The sequence below is a fragment of the Eleutherodactylus coqui genome, chromosome 12 (assembly GCF_035609145.1).
Source record: "Eleutherodactylus coqui strain aEleCoq1 chromosome 12, aEleCoq1.hap1, whole genome shotgun sequence".
Lineage (NCBI taxonomy): Eukaryota > Metazoa > Chordata > Amphibia > Anura > Eleutherodactylidae > Eleutherodactylus > Eleutherodactylus coqui.
In genome coordinates, this window is record NC_089848.1 from 73,764,155 (window position 1) to 73,785,006 (window position 20,852).

At 41.8% G+C, this 20,852-nt stretch overlaps 2 protein-coding genes across 2 annotated transcripts in view; both read right to left on the reverse strand.

Moving 5' to 3' along the window:
• The window catches only part of ALS2CL (ALS2 C-terminal like), a 703,387-nt gene that overhangs the window by 314,477 nt on the left and 368,058 nt on the right, over positions 1-20,852 (reverse strand). The gene's annotated exons all lie outside the window — the stretch shown is intronic.
• PTH1R (parathyroid hormone 1 receptor) overlaps positions 1-20,852 on the reverse strand; it is a 210,624-nt gene that overhangs the window by 51,258 nt on the left and 138,514 nt on the right. Inside the window, exons 3-4 of the mRNA XM_066584858.1 lie at positions 4,349-4,459; positions 267-385 (exon numbers count right to left, since the gene is read on the reverse strand). Coding sequence (XP_066440955.1) covers positions 267-385; positions 4,349-4,459 — 230 coding nt within the window. The remainder of the gene's footprint in view (positions 1-266; positions 386-4,348; positions 4,460-20,852) is intronic.

Sequence of the window (20,852 nt, forward strand, 5' to 3'; positions counted from 1 at the left end):
GAGATATATGCAGTTGTAAACCCACTGGGACATCAAAAATATTCCTAACACTAAGCCCACTGGACTACCAAAAATAGATGGAAATGCAATCTCTTTGGGTCATCAAAGATGGCTGCAGCTCAAAGCACACTGGATCACCAAAGACATGTAGACCTCTAAGCCCCTTGGACAACAAGAGATCAATATCAGCTATGAAGCCTCATTTAAGCCTGAATTAGACTATACAATACATATTTCTAGAAATGGGACATATATCATCTCCTTACCGTCTCCCTGGTCTCATTAGACAGGAACTTTGCACACTCGGTGTAATTGGCCCACGTGCGGTTATTGCCCAGCACCAGCTCCCAGCTGCCGTTCATGTCACACCGTCGATGCGCGTGCCCTGCAGAGATTATATATAAGGTAATATACATTGCTTCTGCCTCCTGTCAACTACACATTATAGCAGCATCTCTACAATTCATACACAAAGTGCTTCAAATATGTCTCTTGAGATAATCGGCAAACCACCTTCAAAACCTGCAAAACTCAGCAACATAATGGGGGCTTATTTGGATTTCCACTGTGCGGATCCCCTCTGCTATTTAGACCGCTATCTAGTGATGATAATATTCAGTACTATGCATAGGGGTACCTAGAAGCGCTTGGGCCCCGATGCAAAATCAGTAACAGCGCCCCCTACCTATCATGTGCTGTTTATAATACTGGTGTCTTCTTATATGATGGAGGGGCCTTTGGGCCCCCTAAGGCTCTAGGGCCCAGTAGAAACTGCTACCCCTGCACCTCTTATAGCAAAACCACTGGTACTATGGTTTTGCTATGTGGCACAAGCACCAGAATTACTATGAGACTACGACTATGGGCATTATTATAGAGCAGGAATTATAGGTATTACTATGAGGTTGGGACTATGTGGACTAGGTGAATGACTATGAAACTGGCACTATTAGTATTACTATGATACTCTACACTATGAGTGTTACTATGAGACAGAAAGCCTTACTGCAAGGTTGAAACTATGGGCATTACTTTGAGTTAGGCACTGTGGGCATTACTATAAACCAGATTATATGGGTTGTGAGGTTTGCACTATGGGCATTACTATGAGACTGGCACTATGGGTATTACTATGAGCCAGACATTTTGGCCATTACTATAATGCAGGTCCTATGCATATTACTATAAGGTAGGCAATATGGACTTTGCTATGAGGTTTGCACTATGTACATTACTAAAAGGTTGACACTACAGGCATTACTAAGAGACTGGCACTATGGGAATTACTATGAGGCAGACACTATGGGCATTACCATAATGCGGGTCCTAGGTGTATTACTATAAGGTATGGGCTTTGCTATGAAGTTTGCACTATGTACATTACTATAAGTCCAACACTAGGGGCATTACTACTGGCACTATGGGCATTACTGTAAGGCAGGCACTTTAGGAACGTTTATGAGAATGACACTATGGACACTACAGGGGACTATCTAGAGGGTGGTATTAAAGGGTAATAGTACAGGCTGAGTGCTATGAGTATTGACAGTATTGGTTTTAAAGGATGAAATACATTTGAAAACACTATTCATGGCACATTGTGCCGCTACCTGTCCTTCTTTCCTCTTCTAATATGAGTAGGGGAAGAGGTCATCAATGCACTTTCTGCTGCAGGTAGCAAAAAGGTGAGAATTTCTCCTGTTAATTTGGTTGGCGGATGTTCTAGCGTGCGCACACATTCACGTACACACACATTACATAACGTTTCAAAAAGTAAAAAACGAATATTTTGCATTGACATAAGCATTCAGACCATTTGGTATGACACTTGAAATTTAGCTCTGGGGGCCTCTCATTTCTGTTCAGCATCTTTGAGATGTTTCTACACCTTAATTGGAATCACCTGTGGTAAATTCAGTTCATTGGACATAATTTAAAATAAAAACAAAAAACCCTGGCTATATAAGGTCTCAAAGCTCACGATGCATATCAGAGCCAAAACAAATTCATGAGGAGGAAACAACTGCTCATTGAGCTCAGAGACAGGATTGTGTGGAGGCACAGATCTGGAGGAGGCCACAAAAATGTTTCTGTTGCACTGAAGGTTCCCAAGAGAGCAGCGGCCTCCAGAATTCTTAAATGGAAGAAGTTTGGAACAACCGAGACTCTTCTAGAGCTGGTCGACCCACCAAACTAAGTAATTGGGTGAGAAGGGCCTTGATAGGAGAGGTGACCAAGAATCCAATGGTCACTCAGGCTGAGCACAAGGGACCTCAGACTGGGCAGAAGGTTCACCTTCCAACAAGACAATGACCCTAAGTACACAGAGAAGACAACACAGGAGTAGCTTAGGGACAACTCTCTGATTGTTCTGGGTAGCCCAACCATACGCCTGACTTGAATCCAATGGCTGTCCACAGACGGCCCGCATCCAACCTGACAGAGCTTGAGAGAATCTGCAAATATTCACAGAAAATCCTCAAATCCAGGTGTGCGAACCTCGGGGCATCATACCCGAGAAGACAAGAGGCTGTATTCACTGCCAAAGGTGCTTCAGCTAAGTAGTGAGTACAGGGTGTGAATACTTATGTCAATGCAAATTGTTAGTTTTTCATTTTTTTCTTTTAAATACAAAAATGTATAACATGCTGTTTTTACTTTATCATTACGAGGTATTGAGCGTAGAATTATGGGGAAACACTTGATTTTTTTTTTTAATTCTTGCAAGGCAGCAACATAGCAAATGTAAAAAAAGTGAAAAGATCTGAAGACTTTGCAAATGTATTGTATGTGATACATGAACCTCCTGCTGAACTGAATCCACGGAAGATCATTTTGTACACAGTGTCTTATAGTGTTGGGGATTGGCGCAGTCCTCGGCTTCATCTCTATTATTCCTCAATCAATTCTGAACATAACATCACTGGAGAATTAATAAGACTAATAACTGACATTAAGTCTACAGAGAGAAGGGACAATCCCTGACAGGTCTGTCATAAATTTGCTTCTGCTCCTATTATACAGAATTACACATCTTTCATTATGGCTTTATGCCTTGGAGAGTTCCTTCAAAGATGACATAATACACAAAATTTTCATGTTCTTTTTTTTAAATCTATGTAAAGCTCACTGAAAAAAACTAAGCTCAGGTTAAATGGTCACATGGGGAAATTAAAGGTTGGCAAGTCAATTGGGTCCATTTAACGTTTATGAGAAATACTAGTACCAGTCTTTCTGGAGGTGCAATATGCCACTTACTAATGTGATATAGTGAGGTGTCATTTATAGGAGTCTCCGCACAGGTGTCCAGCTGTCTCACAACCAACTACAAACCGCCAGACTGAGTACTGCTGTATCCATAGCAATTGAGGCCACGGGAGTTTGTGGGGGATGTTGTCCACCCTTAATCCCTCACTCGGTGTACAGAGATGAAGGACTTGTGATGATGTTACGATTATGTGATCAGGGCGGAGCTTTGAGCCACAGTGACTGACCACATGATGGTGACAGCATCGCAGGTCCTGTAATCACATGGCTGCTGTCCTGATCTGCTGGTTTAGGACCTGTGATGATGTCATGGTCATTGTGCCTCTAGGCTGTTTGATACATAATAGATAGCTCTCCTACATGGACATCACATACACACAGCTCTGCTACATGCACGTCACACACAGCTCTGCCACATGCATGTCACACACACAGCTCTGCTACATGCATGTCACACACAGCTCTGCTACATGCACTTCACACACACAGCTCTGCTACATGGATATCATACACGCACAAGAGCTTTGCTACATGCACGTCACACACAGCTCTGCTACATGCACTTCACACACATGACTGATTACATGGTGATGACATCATCACAGGTCCTGTAAGCACATGGCTGCTGTCAGGCTCTGCATGTTTTGGGACCTGTGATGACATTACTGCCATGTGATCAGGGGCGGAGCTCAGAGCCCCAATGACTGATCACATGACGTTGACATCATCACATGTAACTCACACAGTCACTCACAGACAGGTGGTCATTGGTATTTTGAATATTGTATTGCATGGATATACTGTATATGGGGAATTCCCAGAACATTCTCACGCTAATCTAAATATTCTCTCACAGTAATTGCAGCATGGAAATCTGTTTTGTTTCATGTTTTCCTATGCTTAATGATGATGGAGAACTGAAAGGGGTGGAGCAGCCTTGGGTTATTCTCTTGGACTTCGGCTCAGGCAATCAAAGTGCAAAAAGTTAAAGGAGCTCACATTCTAATTACATAGGTGTGAGAATACCCCAAGGTCATTCACATGCTGGAACTAGACCACGAGTGTGTGACTTATTGCTTACCTTTATGGTTGAAATCATAGATGTATTCAGGACACAGAACGGAGACCATGCTCCCTGGTTTCCCTTCGGGCCAGCAGACAATCCCATCCCATTCGGACTGACAAAAGCCATCTGAAAAAGAGAAGAGTACAAAACATTGGTACAGACATAAGACTAAGAAACCAACATAAGGGAATAACACACATTTGGAGGTTATGGAGTTGCAGAACTGCTATATTTCTGACATTTTGGAGTATCTATCACATGTATGAGGTGATCTGCATATCTTGTGTCCATCCTAAAGTACAGCTGTGATTTTTGAGGTAAGCAGCAGAAGGTGGCTCCACTACTACTCATATACTATAACATGAGGGAGAATAGATGAAGGTTGGGGTATGAGACAATGCGGGAGGCCACTACCCAACTTCCAGTTAGTTTACACCACCACCTCCTACCACCATCATAGGTAGACCATGCACTTCTACACCTCCACAATCCATTGGTGAAGACATGAATGGATTGACCCCATAATCCCAGCGTTACATTGAAGGACATTACAAGGGCTTCAAAATGAATGATGACAATAAGAAACTTTTTATCAGAGTTCCCTGTGATGTCTGAAGAAACTCAAGGATATTTTGGTGCCTTGGTTACTAATGATAAGACCTTCACCTCACTATCCGGTGTCATTTACGCCTTTCTACTTTCAAAGGGATAAAAATAACTAAGAAACATAAAAGATCAGCAAGGCCTCGTTTTTTTTCACAAATTTACGAGCTTTTATTTCTGCCGCCTCAGCATGAATCTCAGAAATTAATTTGACCGTGTTTGGTGCAAGTTTTATTGTTGCAAGATCAAATAAACTTTTATGACCTATTATGGAGGAGGCATAGATAATCAGATACGAATGAATCTCCTCAGCTCATCACTCGATGCTCCAGCCAATTTGGGAAACTTTTAAGGTTCGTGTTCATTGTTCAGAAGGTTCAATCGTCCAAATACCTTATCCATGAGAATCGCCACGCTCACAAGCCAAAGCTTTTCTACACAGGTGGGATGTGCGCTCATATTGACAAGACATGTAAATCTTAAAGAGGTTGTCCAGTTTTGGAAACTCATTTTCTTATACTCTATTGATGATTTTTGAGTTAAAAGAAGGGGGTCTTCCATTCAGGATCCTCATGTATTGGACAGCAGTTATAAAGAGTGTTTCTGGGTCTGAAATATCTGTTCTGTCCTGTACTACACAGACAATACAATGATGTAAGTGGATAGTGTGTAATGCTTCTTTTCCCCTGCGGGGGCGCTGCAGTGAAATTGAACATTTACTGTCAGGTTTCCACACAGATTACAGTTGATCGCTGGAGACACAATGCTTTGTGATCAGCTTATTTTTAAGGGATGTTTTTAACAAATAGGAATTGTTCAACGTAGAAAAATCCCACATGTGATAAGATCGGCCAATTAAGGCAGGTTTGGTAAATACTTTAAGGGGGCACTTAGTTTAGCTGTCATGTCACTGGACCAGACGTGTATAAAAAAGACAGAGTGCTCCATAGCAAACACCAAAATCAGCCTCAATTGTGGTGCCAGATTTTGCCACCCAGGACAAAATGGTTTGAATTTATTTCCTCTTTCACCCTATTTCCATGACATTTTGGTCATTTCTTTGCTTATAAGACCATTTGCAGATTTACAACAATACAGATTTATTATATAGGAGAGTCCTTAACATCCGAAGGCAACAGTAATGGAAGAAACCAGGTCTGAGCCCCCTCTCACAGGGCTCAATAGAAGCTGCATGGGCTGTCTTTATCATATGTACACCATTTCATGGAGTCCAGTGTAGTAGGGCTGGGGCCAAAGTGCACTTCCAATGTCCAACCTGGACATATTAGTTGTGTCCTAAAAGGCTGAATACATATACACACAATATAAACACAAATAACACAAAAATGAAAAAAGTAAATACAAAACGAGGAAGACGGGGGAAACTATCCCTAAACTTGCTGAAAGGGAGAAAGCCCTACCTACCAGCGGAGAACTCGCCTTGATAAGGGCGACCCAAATGTCTGGAACCTGGGACGACCCTGACTTTCCCTAGATGGTGACATGGAATAGAGACAAAGCCTAAAGAGACTCTATCACTATCTTTTTGCACCCCTCTCTGACAGCAGCATAAGGTAGTGCCTGTCACACTGATTACAATGATATATCTGTTGTGTGTATCTGTGAAGTAGTTTTGCAGAATATTACATTAGCAGCTGAGCTCCTGCAGAGAGGACTACTTAAAGTAGTCCTGGATAGTCATGAGCTGCAGGGTAGCTACACTCTCCCTGCCCTCCAGCCACTGATTGACTGCTTTCTGCCTATTACTGTGCATAGAGAGCAGATAATAATTGGGTGGAAGGCGGGGTGGGTGTGGCTAGCCTACAACTCATGAATATGCAGGACTAGTTCTGTGTCTGGCTGCTACTAGTAAAATGCAATTTTCTCCAACACTAATGTACAGATACATACAGCAGACATATCACTGCAATCAGTGTAACAGACACTGCCTTAAAATATGGTAGCAGATTCCCTTTAAATGCTACAGAATTAATATAAAACCACAAATGTACAGGGAATAAGATGTATAACACCCCAGACTAAGAAATCACCAACAGACTTATCTTAAGTGAGATGCAAGACAAGAGCATGAGTCGCCGACACAACATAACACCTCCAGTATAACCAGCATCCTCTATGAGGAGGAGCCAGAATAAATATACATAAACTAAGGCTGATTGACCGGCTGAGATTCCCACCTCCCAGCCAACCAATTAGTCCATGTACCAGCACAGAAGTGTCCCAGTTGGCATCCAGCACCAAAACGACAGTGAGCATTGGGCAGAAGGTGCGTTTGGGGCCAGGCCAACTTATACTTCTATCCCACGATCCTTAGTACAGAGAGGGGGTGATAAAGGCTTGCACTTGGTGAAGTTTTGGTTGGTTCTATCAGTTGAGTAAAGGTGCAGCGGGTATTGCTGCAGCTCTAGCATGGTGATAACACCTGGTCCATTGGCATGACACAATACAGCCGTCACCCATGGGCCATCATTTACTGCTCACCATGAAGGTTTTATCAGGTTTGACATTCTCACTTTGTCCTGAACAGATTTTTCCAATAATGTTTTTTATGCACAAGTGAGACAAAGCAAATCCCTTAAAATAATGACTGCAGCCTCCGAGGGCACGAATCGCTTTACTAGTACTTACTAGGAACATTTGGAAGGAGTTTATAGAACAACATTTCATTTAATGAACATCAAGGAACGAGGAAAAATGGAGAAATCCTAACGATGCTAATGGTTCACATCAGGGTTTTCATCAAAACGGCATTTTACTTTATGAACTGCATACTGATGGAACTGCTTCAGTCTTTTATAGAGGGACCCAAGGTTTAACTGAAGCCAAAAAACAATCAGCTATATCTAAAAGTAGTACCTTACAAACCATAATGATAGAACTAAACAAACAGACCCAAACTGGGGTGACGCTAGGGGACGGCCACAACATTTATTGAATATCTCCTAATAACTGTAAACTTGGGAGAATAATTTTATGGTAACCAGCCAGTAGCCTTATGGAAATGCCAACATCCACCCGCGAGGTGAGCATGTGGTAATGCAAAGGGGTATTCTAGCCTTCTTTCAACGAATGACCTAGCCTCTGGATAGGTCATTAGTAGTTGATAGACTCCGATCTGTTGCTCAGATTCCCCGTCCATCTACTGATCATCCAGCCTTGTCATCAGTGGATAAGGGAGAAAGTGGGAGCGCCAGCTTCACTCTCAATGAAATCAATGGGAGATCCACGCTTCTATTGCACTTTCTGCTCCTCGTTATGGACAGTACAAGACATCCAGTCCTATCAGTAACAGAGCAAGAAGTGTAATAACAGCATGGTGCTCCCATTGATTTCAATGAGAGTGAAGATCATCTTCCCACTTCCTCCCCGTCCGCTGATTACAGTAGGCTGGGCGATCAGCTGATAGATGGGGATCCTGAGCAGCAGATCCCTGTCCATCAACTACTGATGACCTATCCAGGGGATTGGTCATCAGTTGAAAAAAAAGACCAGAATACACCTTTAAATGACTCCCGCATGGAAAGCAAGACTCCTGTGACAAGTACAAGAACAGAATAATAGCAAATGAAATTAAAGGGGTGGGAAGAGGGTGCCTTCTGCATGGATCCAGCTTAAATACCACCAAACCCCTTACCCTGTATAGTCCCTGGGAAAATTAGGTCACCCACATTAAAGCCACCTCAGCCCCATTTGTGCCCCTGATTATTGTAATGGCAATATTTAACCCCCAGTATGCATTCCTTGACTTCTGGCTAAAAATATCTGTGGTTTGACAAAGAGAACTATGCCGTTATATACTTCTGCAGAAAATAAGTAGTAACTTTCTAGAAGCTCTCAGACCCTTTTGCCTTTATCTCTAAACTTAGTGTTCACAAACCTTCTCAGTCCCCTAAAAAAAACTGTCTACAGTAAATAGGAAATGGGGAAAACGGGGGGAAGGAGAAGAGGGGATGCAGCTGCAGTAGTATCTCTCCCTCTCCATTCCCACAGTGATTGTTGAGTATCTGACCAATGAACTCATCCAATTTTTAAAGGATATCTCCCATGAGCATTGAACATATCTCCTATAGTGTGGGTATGGCCTCCTCACTGGTGTAAAGCAATGGCTTGTGACACCATATGGTTTCTACACTGTAGCAACAAGTTCCTGTAATCTCCATGACCCCTATTTCACTATATGTATCAGAAATCATTATTTTCCTTATCCTACACAATGAAGCACCATGTGTAACATTTAGTAAGCTCCTACCCAATGAGGAATATCTAGAAAATGAGGTTTGTATATTTCCATTCCACAATGTTCCAGTTCATACAGGGAGCTCATCAGTATAACATTATGAGAAGTTTAGTAGAGGGGAAGGGGCTTTCCATTTCCAGCCTGTAATCGTCAAGGTTACGTCATTATGATACCGAATGAAGTTTGTGTCACAGGAGATATTTCAGCCTTTCTTACCCTCCGCCTGACACTAAAATGTATTCATGTTGCAGTTTCTAGAATATTGTGCAGTTTCTTTCATAGTCCTGGAATGGAGGCAGCGCCATATTATTGCTCCTATTTGTCTAGTAAATGTCTAAATTAAACTGAGCATCATCTGTTCTCTCCTCATATTAGACGGTGCAGGAGATTGATGCCGCTGGCTGCAGAACATATTAATATGGAGTCATTGAATTCATTGTGGAAACTTCAGCTCAAAATATTAATAGCTGCTTAATTCATCTGTGAATTTCCATAATGAATGGGAAATGAATGATTTAATCTTATATACAAGAAGCCGAGAATGCAAGGTCAAAAGATCAATGGTGGAGATAGATAGATAGATATGAGATAGATAGATATGAGATAGATAGATATTAGATAGATAGATATGAGATAGATAGATATGAGATAGATAGGTATGCGATAGATAGATAGATAGATAGATAGATAGATAGATAGATAGATATGCGACAGATAGATATAAGATAGATAGATATTAGATAGATAGATAGATAGATAGATAGCGATGAGATAGATAGATATGAGGGAGATAGATATGAGACAGATAGATAGATATTAGATAGATATGAGATAGATCGATATGAGAGAGATAGATATGATATAGATCGATATGATATAAATAGATAGATATGAGATAAATAGATGAGATAGATAGGTAGATATGAGATAGATAGATAGATATGCGACAGATTAGATATGAGATAGATGGATAGATATGAGAGACATAGATATAAGATAGATATTAGATAGATAGCAGTGAGATAGAAATGAAATAGATACGGTAGATATTAGAAAGATAGATAGATATGAGAGAGATAGATATTAGATAGATATGAGATAGATCGATATGAGAGAGATAGATATGATATAGATCGATATGATATAAATAGATAGATATGAGATAAATAGATGAGATAGATAGGTAGATATGAGATAGATAGATAGATATGCGACAGATTAGATATGAGATAGATGGATAGATATGAGAGACATAGATATAAGATAGATATTAGATAGATAGCAGTGAGATAGAAATGAAATAGATACGGTAGATATTAGAAAGATAGATAGATATGAGAGAGATAGATATTAGATAGATATGAGATAGATTGATATGAGAGAGATGGATATGAGATAGATAGATAGTTCGATAGATAGATGTGAGATAGATCGATATGAGAGAGTTAGATATAAGATAGATAGATAAGAGACCGATAGATATGATATAGATCGATATGATATAGATAGATATGAGATAAATAGATGAGATAGAGAGATAGGTAGATATTAGATAGATATGAGATAGATAGATGGATAGATATGAGAGACATAGATATAAGATAGATATTAGATAGATAGATAGATAGCGATGAGATAGATATGAAATAGATAGATATTAGAAAGATAGATATGAGACAGATAGATAAATATGAGAAATAGATGAGATAGATAGGTAAATATTAGATAGATATGAGATAGATAGAGAGACAGATATGAGATAGATAAATAGATATGCGACAGATAGATATGAGATAGATAGATGGATAGATATGAGAGACATAGATATAAGATAGATATTAGATATATAGATAGCAATGAGATAGAAATGAAATAGATAGATATTAGAAAGATAGATAATATGAGAGAGATAGATAGATGATAGATAGATAGATATGAGATAGATTGATATGAGAGAGATGGATATGAGATAGATAGATAGATAGATAGATAGATAGATAGATAGATAGATATGAGATAGATAGATATGAGATAGACAGACAGATAAAGCAAGCTGTAGAACATCTTTTCTATTACATTAATGTCAGACCATAAATTAAATTACATAAGATGACAACAGAAGTATGTACGATGACATCATCCAGTAATGATTAAAGTGTTTGAACTTTGCCAATGACTAATGACATATGAGCATGATGAAGACACTTTGCCCACTGATAATCTTTCATTTATCCATCCACAAGCTGGAAGATGAATATTTGTTGTGAAGTAAATGTCATTATATAATTAGTGACAAGGAAGATATGCAGTAATCTGTCCAGCTGGGTAATAAGGCTGAATGGTGTATGACATAATCCCATTACTGTAAGGTTATGTTCATATGTAGCATAAAGCCAATAGAACACTTTACAATTTAAGCAATGGGGATGGGAATTTACACAATTCTCATGCGCATGCTACGGACAAATTCCGCAGAGTAAACTGACCTGGTGCAGATTTTAATTCGTCAATTTATGTTGCAGATTTTCACAGCAGATTTCACACCTTTCAATGAGGGGATGAGATTTGTAGTAAATGCACACCAAAATCTGTGCTAAATCTGCAAATAACACATGCGGATTTTGACACGGATTTGTTGCAAATTTTGTACCAATTCACAGCAAAATCTGCTGCGCACCATACACCTGTGTGCATACTCTGCGCTGCAGCCACCTGGCCATTACAGGGACACATTAGGGGCATATTTATTACTGGTGTTGCACCGGAATTTTGGCATAAATTGAACCTTCTTTTTGGTGAAAATTAATTTAGGCAAATTTACTATTGATATGCAATTAAAAGAACAGTAGCGCCTCTCACTCCACTTTTCAAAAGTGTCTAGAAAAGTGTGTGTGGGCTTGCTGCTTTGACAGGATATAGAGATATTTATGGGTGGTTTCGCATCTGCACTTGGGGGTGCCCTTTCCTAGGAAAGGGGAAAGAGAAAAGGGTATCTCCATGGACGAACCACTTTGTCTTTGGACGAAACTGAATAACGCTGGGCGGACCCCATTAGCTATAAAGGGGTCTGTTCACTTTCCACCCAGCTGCTCGGCTTATGGGCGGAAGAAAAAGCACTGCATGCAGCACCTTCTCTTCTGGTACTTTGAGCCGGATCTGTGATGCAACTTTCAGCCAGAGGTCCCAACGCAGATATGAAACCAGCCTATGAAATGCAAGTTTTTAAAAAGCCGCAAAATTTGTCACAATCTTACTTTGGGTAATATACAAAGTGACTCCACATCTGTGGACAAAGGCCCCCTGCACACGGGCGGAAATTCTGCAGTGGGATTTCACACAGAATTTCCGCCCCTGCCCGCCTGCATAGGATTGCATTACAAAACACAATCCTATGCAGACAGCCGCAATTTGTCCACGTGAAAACACACGCATAAAAAAGAAATTGCGGTCTTGCAGAGGCCCACACAGAGATGTCACTCCTGGCGCCCCGGCTCTGCTCTGCGCATGCGCCGGCTGGCCGGTAGCGGGCACATCACAGAGCCAGAGCCGCGGGAGAAGGTGAGAGTTGCACTGGTCCCTGCATGGGTGCGGGTCGGGTCCCGCTGCGAGTTTTCTCACAGGGTATCCACCCCGGCCATCTGCAGGCGGCCTTATTCAAAGATTCAGCAAATTGATCAACATTTGGTGACACCTGATACATTTGTTACATTTAGATCTTGTAAGGGGTAAAAAAAAAGTATGCGAAAATAGTGACTTCAAATTCCCCCAATGTGTATACGTGAGACTGAGCCATATACATTTCACAGTAAATTTAGCTTTTGATGTCACCTCATACATCAGTGATGTCACCTCATACATCAGTGATGTCATCAGTAGTGATGCGTCTCACTGTATAGTCAATGTTATCAACAACACCATTTAAACTGCAAGAAATATATATATTAATGCTCACACTGCAAGCAGTATTTAATGTCTAAGGTGCAGAGGTGGCAACATAGGAATATCCACAGGACAATCTTATATTGGGGCATTAAGGTATGTTTGGTTTAGGGCATCCTCACACTACAAGCATTGGATAACCTAAAGTCTATGCAGGGGATTTAAGTAAAAGCGTCTCCGACTGCCAATTATCACAATTTCCCGACTATCATGCATCTCAAGCAGAAATTCTCCCAACATCTTAAAGTTCAAGGCTGATGATCTGCTAGTTTTGTGCTGAACTAGCAGACGTTTTGTACTATCAGGCGTCGCAAAGCAACGATTCTGAAGTGATAGCAAGAAAGTAAGGATGTATCCTTGTTAATAATTGTCTGCCACTTCAGAATGTTCTAACCCTGATGGTTTGATGCTTTCACCTCCCCATTTAGGTGTGTTATGGGGGAGCTCTATACTCCGAGAATATTGGAATTCACCATATTAGTAACCTCTTCCTGCAGCCATCTACGATGTTTCTATGCCAAAAACTCTCTGCTCAAATAAAGTCCATCGAACAACCCCAGGGCCGTGAAGATTCCCCATGCTCCTCATTTTATGCAGAGCGTGAAGACCGGTGTGACCCTCCGCAATACATGAATTACAGATTATTTAACCTTGTGATTCCTCCACTGCACCACTTGGTGGCGCTCTGGTTCACCCTGACTTGCACATTAGATGCTGCCCTGTACGCACATAGTGGTTTAGATTCACATTTTCCGATTAGCTGTGATTGTGAGGGTCAGGGCTTCTTCAGATAACCGTATTTGCGTGTGTTTTTGCGCGTGCAATGTGCAGAGAATAGAACTTGTTGATGTCAGCGGATTCGCTTTAATGAACGCGTTCTGCGCACGCACAAAATGCGCGCGAAAAAAATAGGACACATCTGGACCTCATTAGGCTAAATTGCCTTTTAAATCACGGAGGGGGGGGGGGGGGGGGGTGGCGCGCGCCCTGCCTGTGAAAAAACTACAGTATGGTGTGCCGATATGTACGCCAATCTACCTCATCAAACCGCGTTCACTGCGCAAATGTATTGTGTATTGTTTAAAAACACTGCGTTTTTACAAATGCCTGTGTGATACGGGAGAGCAGGTACTTGTATCTATTATTCTTTATGTATTCTCTTATCCAATAACTCCGGGACAGATTGATCTCTTGTTTATATTCCAGATGACGAATGCGCGGCGGACGCTCGGAACGCTCTTTTTGTTTCGGCAGGAATAATATCATATCATTTCTGCCAAAACCCCATTGACTGAACATCAATAGTCTGTTGTGCTTCCCATCGATGAGTCGGCTTATTACAATCCTTCTGCCGTCACGGGGATTGGAATAGTTCAGCATTATGAACTGGTGCTGGCTGTACTAGCGCATATCAATCCCATAGGTAAATATCACGCTACCCGTCTTATAATATGACTCCAGGGCAGCAGCTGCCCCCCAGTATAATCAGTAATACACACCTGGGTACAATCTGTATTTAGCTCTACCTTAGTGGACTCTGCAGGGTGCTGTAACTCATCGCGACGGAAAATTACTTGTCAAACTATCTACGCGCCAACGGCTGAAAATATTGGGCACAAAATATTTACACAGAAGAGTGCGATATCAGTCCAAAAAAACTCAGACCAATATTGCGCTTGTAAATCATCACATTTTCTTGCATTTACGATGCATTTTGTGCATCACTGCATATGCGCTTTTCACGCACAGGAATACTGCAGTTTGTTTTAATAGAAAAAACTAGAAAAATTGCATCACTATTGTATGAACTTTTATGATGCATTTTTCTACCTGCCATAGGAACTAACTAGCGATTCCTGCCCTAAAATAGGACATGCTACAATTTTTCTGTCTTGGACCATAGGACCAAGAGAAAAATCGCTCATGTAAAAAAACACATTGAAATTAATGTGTTATTTTCACGTGCAAATTCCATCCACATCATTATCAGATGGAATACCAATGTGAAAATACAGCCTTATGCCACACTTGGAGATACCTACCACTGAGTAGAAATAGTTTATATAATACTATTATATTGTATCAGTGATGTCAGTAACAGGGGGCGGGGCTGTGACTACCTCTCAGACATGATATAGAGGCTGGTTGTCAGCAGTAATAGATGAATAGCTGTTACTGTAGTATAAGGTGTGTGGATCTCATGTCTGATCACAATGTAATTATATTATATCAGTGATGTCAGTAACAGGGGGCGGGGCTGTGACTACCTCTCAGACATGATATAGAGGCTGGTTGTCAGCAGTAATAGATGAATAGCTGTTACTGTAGTATAAGGTGTGTGGATCTCATGTCTGATCACAGTGTAATTATATATCAGTGATGTCAGTAACAGGGGGCGGGGCTGTGACTACCTCTCAGACATGATATAGAGGCTGGTTGTCAGCAGTAATAGATGAATAGCTGTTACTGTAATATAAGGTGTGAGGATCTCATGTCTGATCACAGTGTAATTATATTATATCAGTGATGTCAGTAACAGGGGGCGGGGCTGTGACTACCTCTCAGACATGATATAGAGGCTGGTTGTCAGCAGTAATAGATGAATAGCTGTTACTGTAGTATAAGGTGTGTGGATCTCATGTCTGATCACAATGTAATTATATTATATCAGTGATGTCAGGAAGAGGGGGCGTGGCTGTGACTACCTCTCAGACATGATATAGAGGCTGGTTGTCAGCAGTAATAGAAGAATAGCTGTTACTATAGTATAAGGTGTGTGGATCTCATGTCTGATCACAGTGTAATTATATCAGTGATGTCAGTAACAGGGGGCGGGGCTGTGACTACCTCTCAGACGTGATATAGAGGCTGATTGTCAGCAGTAATAGATGAATAGCTGTTACTGTACTATAAGGTGTGTGGATCTCATGTCTGATCACAGTGTAATTATATTATATCAGTGATGTCAGTAACAGGGGGCGGGGCTGTGACTACCCCTCACACATGATATAGAGGCTGGTTGTCAGCAGTAATAGATGAATAGCTGTTACTGTAGTATAAGGTGTGTGGATCTCATGTCTGATCACAGTGTAATTATATTATATCAGTGATGTCAGTAACAGGGGGCGGGGCTGTGACTACCTCTCAGACATGATATAGAGGATGGCTGTCAGCAGTAATAGATGAATAGCTGTTACTGTAGTATAAGGTGTGTGGATCTCATGTCTGATCACAATGTAATTATATTATCAGTGATGTCAGTAACAGGGGGCGTGGCTGTGACTACCTCTCAGACATGATATAAAGGGTGGTTGTAGTATACGGTGTGTGGCTCTCATATCTGATCTCAGTGTAATTATATAATATCAGTGATGTCAGTAACAGGGGGCGGGGCTGTGACTACCTATCAGACATGATATAGAGGCTGGTTGTCAGCAGTAATAGATGAATAGCTGTTACTGTAGTATAAGGTGTGTGGATCTCATGTCTGATCACAGTGTAATTATATTGTATCAGTAAGCGCTGCGGAATAAGTTGGCACTATACAAATAAAGATTATTATTATTATTATGTCAGTAACAGGGGGCGGGGCTGTGACTACCTCTCAGACATGATATAGAGGCTGGTTGTCAGCAGTCATGGAGGAATAGCTGTTACTGTAGTATAAGGTGTGTGGACCTCATGTCTGATCACAGTGTAATTATATTATATCACTGATGTCAGTAACAGGGGGCGTGGCTGTGACTACCTCTCAGACATGATATAGAGGCTGGTTGTCAGCAGTAATAGATGAATAGCTGTTACCCTGGTATATAGTGTGTGGATCTCATGTCTAATCACAGTGTAATTATATTATATCAGTGATGTCAGTAACAGGGGGCGGAGCTGTGACTACCTCTCAGACATGATATAGGGGCTGGTTGTCAGCAGTAATAGATGAATAGCTGTTACTGTAGTATAAGGTGTGTGGATCTCATGTCTGATCACAGTGTAATTATATTATATCAGTGATGTCAGTAACAGGGGCGGGGCTGTGACTACCTCTCAGACATGATATAGAGGCTGGTTGTCAGCAGTAATAGATGAATAGCTGTTACTGTAGTATAAGGTGTGTGGATCTCATGTCTGATCACAATGTAATTATATTATCAGTGATGTCAGTAACAGGGGGCGGGGCTGTGACTACCTATAATATAGAGGCTGGTTGTCAGTAGTAATAGATGAATAGCTGTTACTGTAGTATAAGGTGTGTGGATCTCATGTCTGATCACAATGTAATTATATTATCAGTGATGTCAGTAACAGGGGGCGGGGCTGTGACTACCTCTCATACATGATATAGCGGCTGGTTGTCAGCAGTAATAGATGAATAGCTGTTACTGTAGTATAAGGTGTGTGGATCTCATGTCTGATCACAATGTAATTATATTATATCAGTGATGTAAGTAACATGGGGCGGGGCTGTGACTACCTCTCAGACATGATATAGAGGCTGGTTGTCAGCAGTAATAGATGAATAGCTGTTACTGTAGTATAAGGTGTGTGGATCTCATGACTGATCACAGTGTAATTATATTATATCAGTGATGTCAGTAACAGGGGGCGGGGCTGTGACTACCTCTCAGACATGATATAGAGGCTGGTTGTCAGCAGTAATAGATGAATAGCTGTTACTGTAGTATAAGGTGTGTGGATCTCATGTCTGATCACAGTGTAATTATATTATATCAGTGATGTCAGTAACAGGGGGCGGGGCTGTGACTACCTCTCAGACATGATATAGAGGCTGGTTGTCAGCAGTCATGGAGGAATAGCTGTTACTGTAGTATAAGGTGTGTGGATCTCATGTCTGATCACAATGTAATTATATTATATCAGTGATGTCAGTAACAGGGGGCGGGGCTGTGGCTACCCCTCAGACATGATATAGAGGCTCGTTATAGTATAAGGTGTGTGGCTCTCATATCTGATCACAATGTAGTTATATTACAATATATGGGCTTATTCACACATCTGCACATAGGCCAGGTTTTCATGCCCGGCCAATATAAAGTGTCCTTTTCTGCAAGGGGAGGAGGCGGGCTTGGCCAGCAGCAGTGCTCTGAGCTCCCGCCCCCTCTACGCCCCTCGGCACTGTCTGCAATGGGAGGCCGGAGCAGGGGGGGAGCTAAGTTCCGCCCTGTCCCGGCCCTCCCATTGCAAATAGTCGCGAGGGCCAGAAAGGGGGCGGGAGCTCAGAGCACTGCTCCTAGCCGAGCCCGCCTCCTCTTTCTGCAGAAAGGGACTCCGTATATCGGCCGGGCGTGAAAACCTGGCCTATGTACAGATGTGTGAATAAGCCTTATAAGTGACGTCAGTAACTGGGGGGAGAAATGGTGGAGAATTGAAACAAAGTCTGGTAGAAAGTTGCAGAGCTTTTCATTATACAAAGATTTAACCTTATTTACTTCATCTTGGACCGTCCCTTTAAGTACAAATGAGTCAATCATAAGATCACTAATATCCTGGCAACAATCACTGGGGGAGATATAACGAGTGAAGATCCCACTGATGCTTTACAGTATCACGCTTATTATACATGTAAGGATTTTCTTCTGCTGAATGCACAAATATGAATGCGCACGTGGATCACATTCAATCCCCTCTGCTCATGTTAGTGGTAATGTGCAGCTATAATCACACTCCTCGCTCATTACAACAATGCCTCCTTTGAGGGAGTTGGGACACTTCTGATAATTAAACTAAAATATGTTCAGCATTATGTGAACACTGAACTATTTTTGGGTAAAAGTAAGAAATGTCAGTATAGCTGCAAATACCTGAATTTGTATTTTTATCTTCAGTATTATGTTGTTAAAATAGAGATCCTGAGTTTGCACCTAACTTTAACAGTTTGCAGCTTCCCAGGAGTACAGCACAGATTGGGGCCAGAAATAGACAACCAAGGGCCTCCAAAAAGTAGTTGATAATGTTAATTTTCTTTGCGGCAATGGGTTACATCCCAATGGTCTGGGATAATTAGGGGATTATTGGTAACACCCATGGTGATCTAGGACAGTGAAGGGGTAAATGGCAACATACCTGGTGGTTTAGGGCACTGAAGGGGGTTAATAGTTACATCTCAAGTGAATGGGACTGAGTTACAATACCAGGCACAGTCACTACCAAATGTATAGAGCTGTGTATGGTTAACATTAAAGGGGATGCAGTGCCCACATACCTGATAATAATTACCTTTATTAAGGTAAGTCCTGATAAACCTGTTTAATAATACCATCCCCAATAGCTTAGGGCAGTAAAGGGGTTAATAATACTATTCCCGATGGTCAACAGCAGGGTAGTGAAGGATTTTTTGTGAGGAGGTTGACACAGGGTGACTAGAGAACCAAAGTTATGATGTGGACAAAGTGAGGGGGTGATTGGAATGATTTCATGAGTTGGCTGGAGTTTTTATATAAAGTGTGCATGAAGGAGGCGAAGACATAGCTTTTCTCATCTGTTCCTCCCTCTAAGGGCTGATTCACACGAGCGCATGCGTTGTCACGTTGGCCGCATTGTAGCCACAAATCGCATCAATGAAGAATAGCTGAGATTAAGTCCAGAGCTTAATTACCATTTTGTCGTTCATTCACACCGGCGTATCGGGGGAAAAATACGCAGCAGCATGGATAATCTTCAGTCGGCAGAAATCCTTGAAATGACCTCTAATAGCTTCAATAGCTTAAACAGTGACAGCTGTATTCTTTTTTCGAGTGCCAGTTGCAGGAAACTCCCTCCTTTTTTTTCGGCTCTCATAGGAGTCTAAGGGAGCTTTCAGCGTTTTTTGGCAAAAGATAGGGCAAGACTATAGATGAGCGAGTATACTCGTTAAAGGCAATTGCTCGAGCGAGCATTGCCTTTTAATGAGTACCTGCCCGCTTGAGACAAAAGGTTCGGGTGCCGGCAGCGGGCACGGAGCTGCGGGGGAGAGCGGGGGGGGGAACGGAGGGGTGATCTCTCTCTCCCTCTCTCCCCCCCCCCGCTCCCTCCTGCTCACAGCCGCTACTCACCTCTCCCCCGCCTGGTACCCGAACCTTTCATCTCGAGCGCTGGAGATACTCGCTAAAGGCAATGCTCGCTCGAGCAATTGCCTTCAGCGAGTGTACTCGCTCATCTCTAGTCAAGACCTATCTTTTTAAGCAACGAGAAAAATCGGTGACCGAAAATGGTCGCCAATTTCTCATTTTGACGGTGCGATTTATTTTACGTGGCCAAAAACAACTCATGTAAATGAATGCATTGGAATCCAATGCTTCACATGGTTGTGTTCTTTCAATGCAGCTCCAATAGCTGCATAAAAACTCTGGTCACACAGAAAAGCAGAGAGATATCAGAGGACACACTTTCCGATATGCGCAGCAGGAAGACCCCACTTTCTAGTGCGGAGGCTCCTTTCTTCTTGCCCCTTGTTTGGTGAATGCCACTGCTCCTACTAGTTTATTGCTGATAGAACATTGTACAGACATCCTTAATAGAAATGAGCGAACGTGCTCGTTTAGGACAATTACTCAATCGAGCATCGCTTTTTTCAAGTAACTGCCTACTCGGACGAAAAGATTCAGGGGGGGGGGGGAACAGGGGGGAGCTCTCTCTCTCCCCCACTCCCACCCGCAACCTCCCGCTCACCCCCGGCGCCCCCCGAATCTTGTTACTCGAAAAAAGCGATGCTCGATCAAGTAA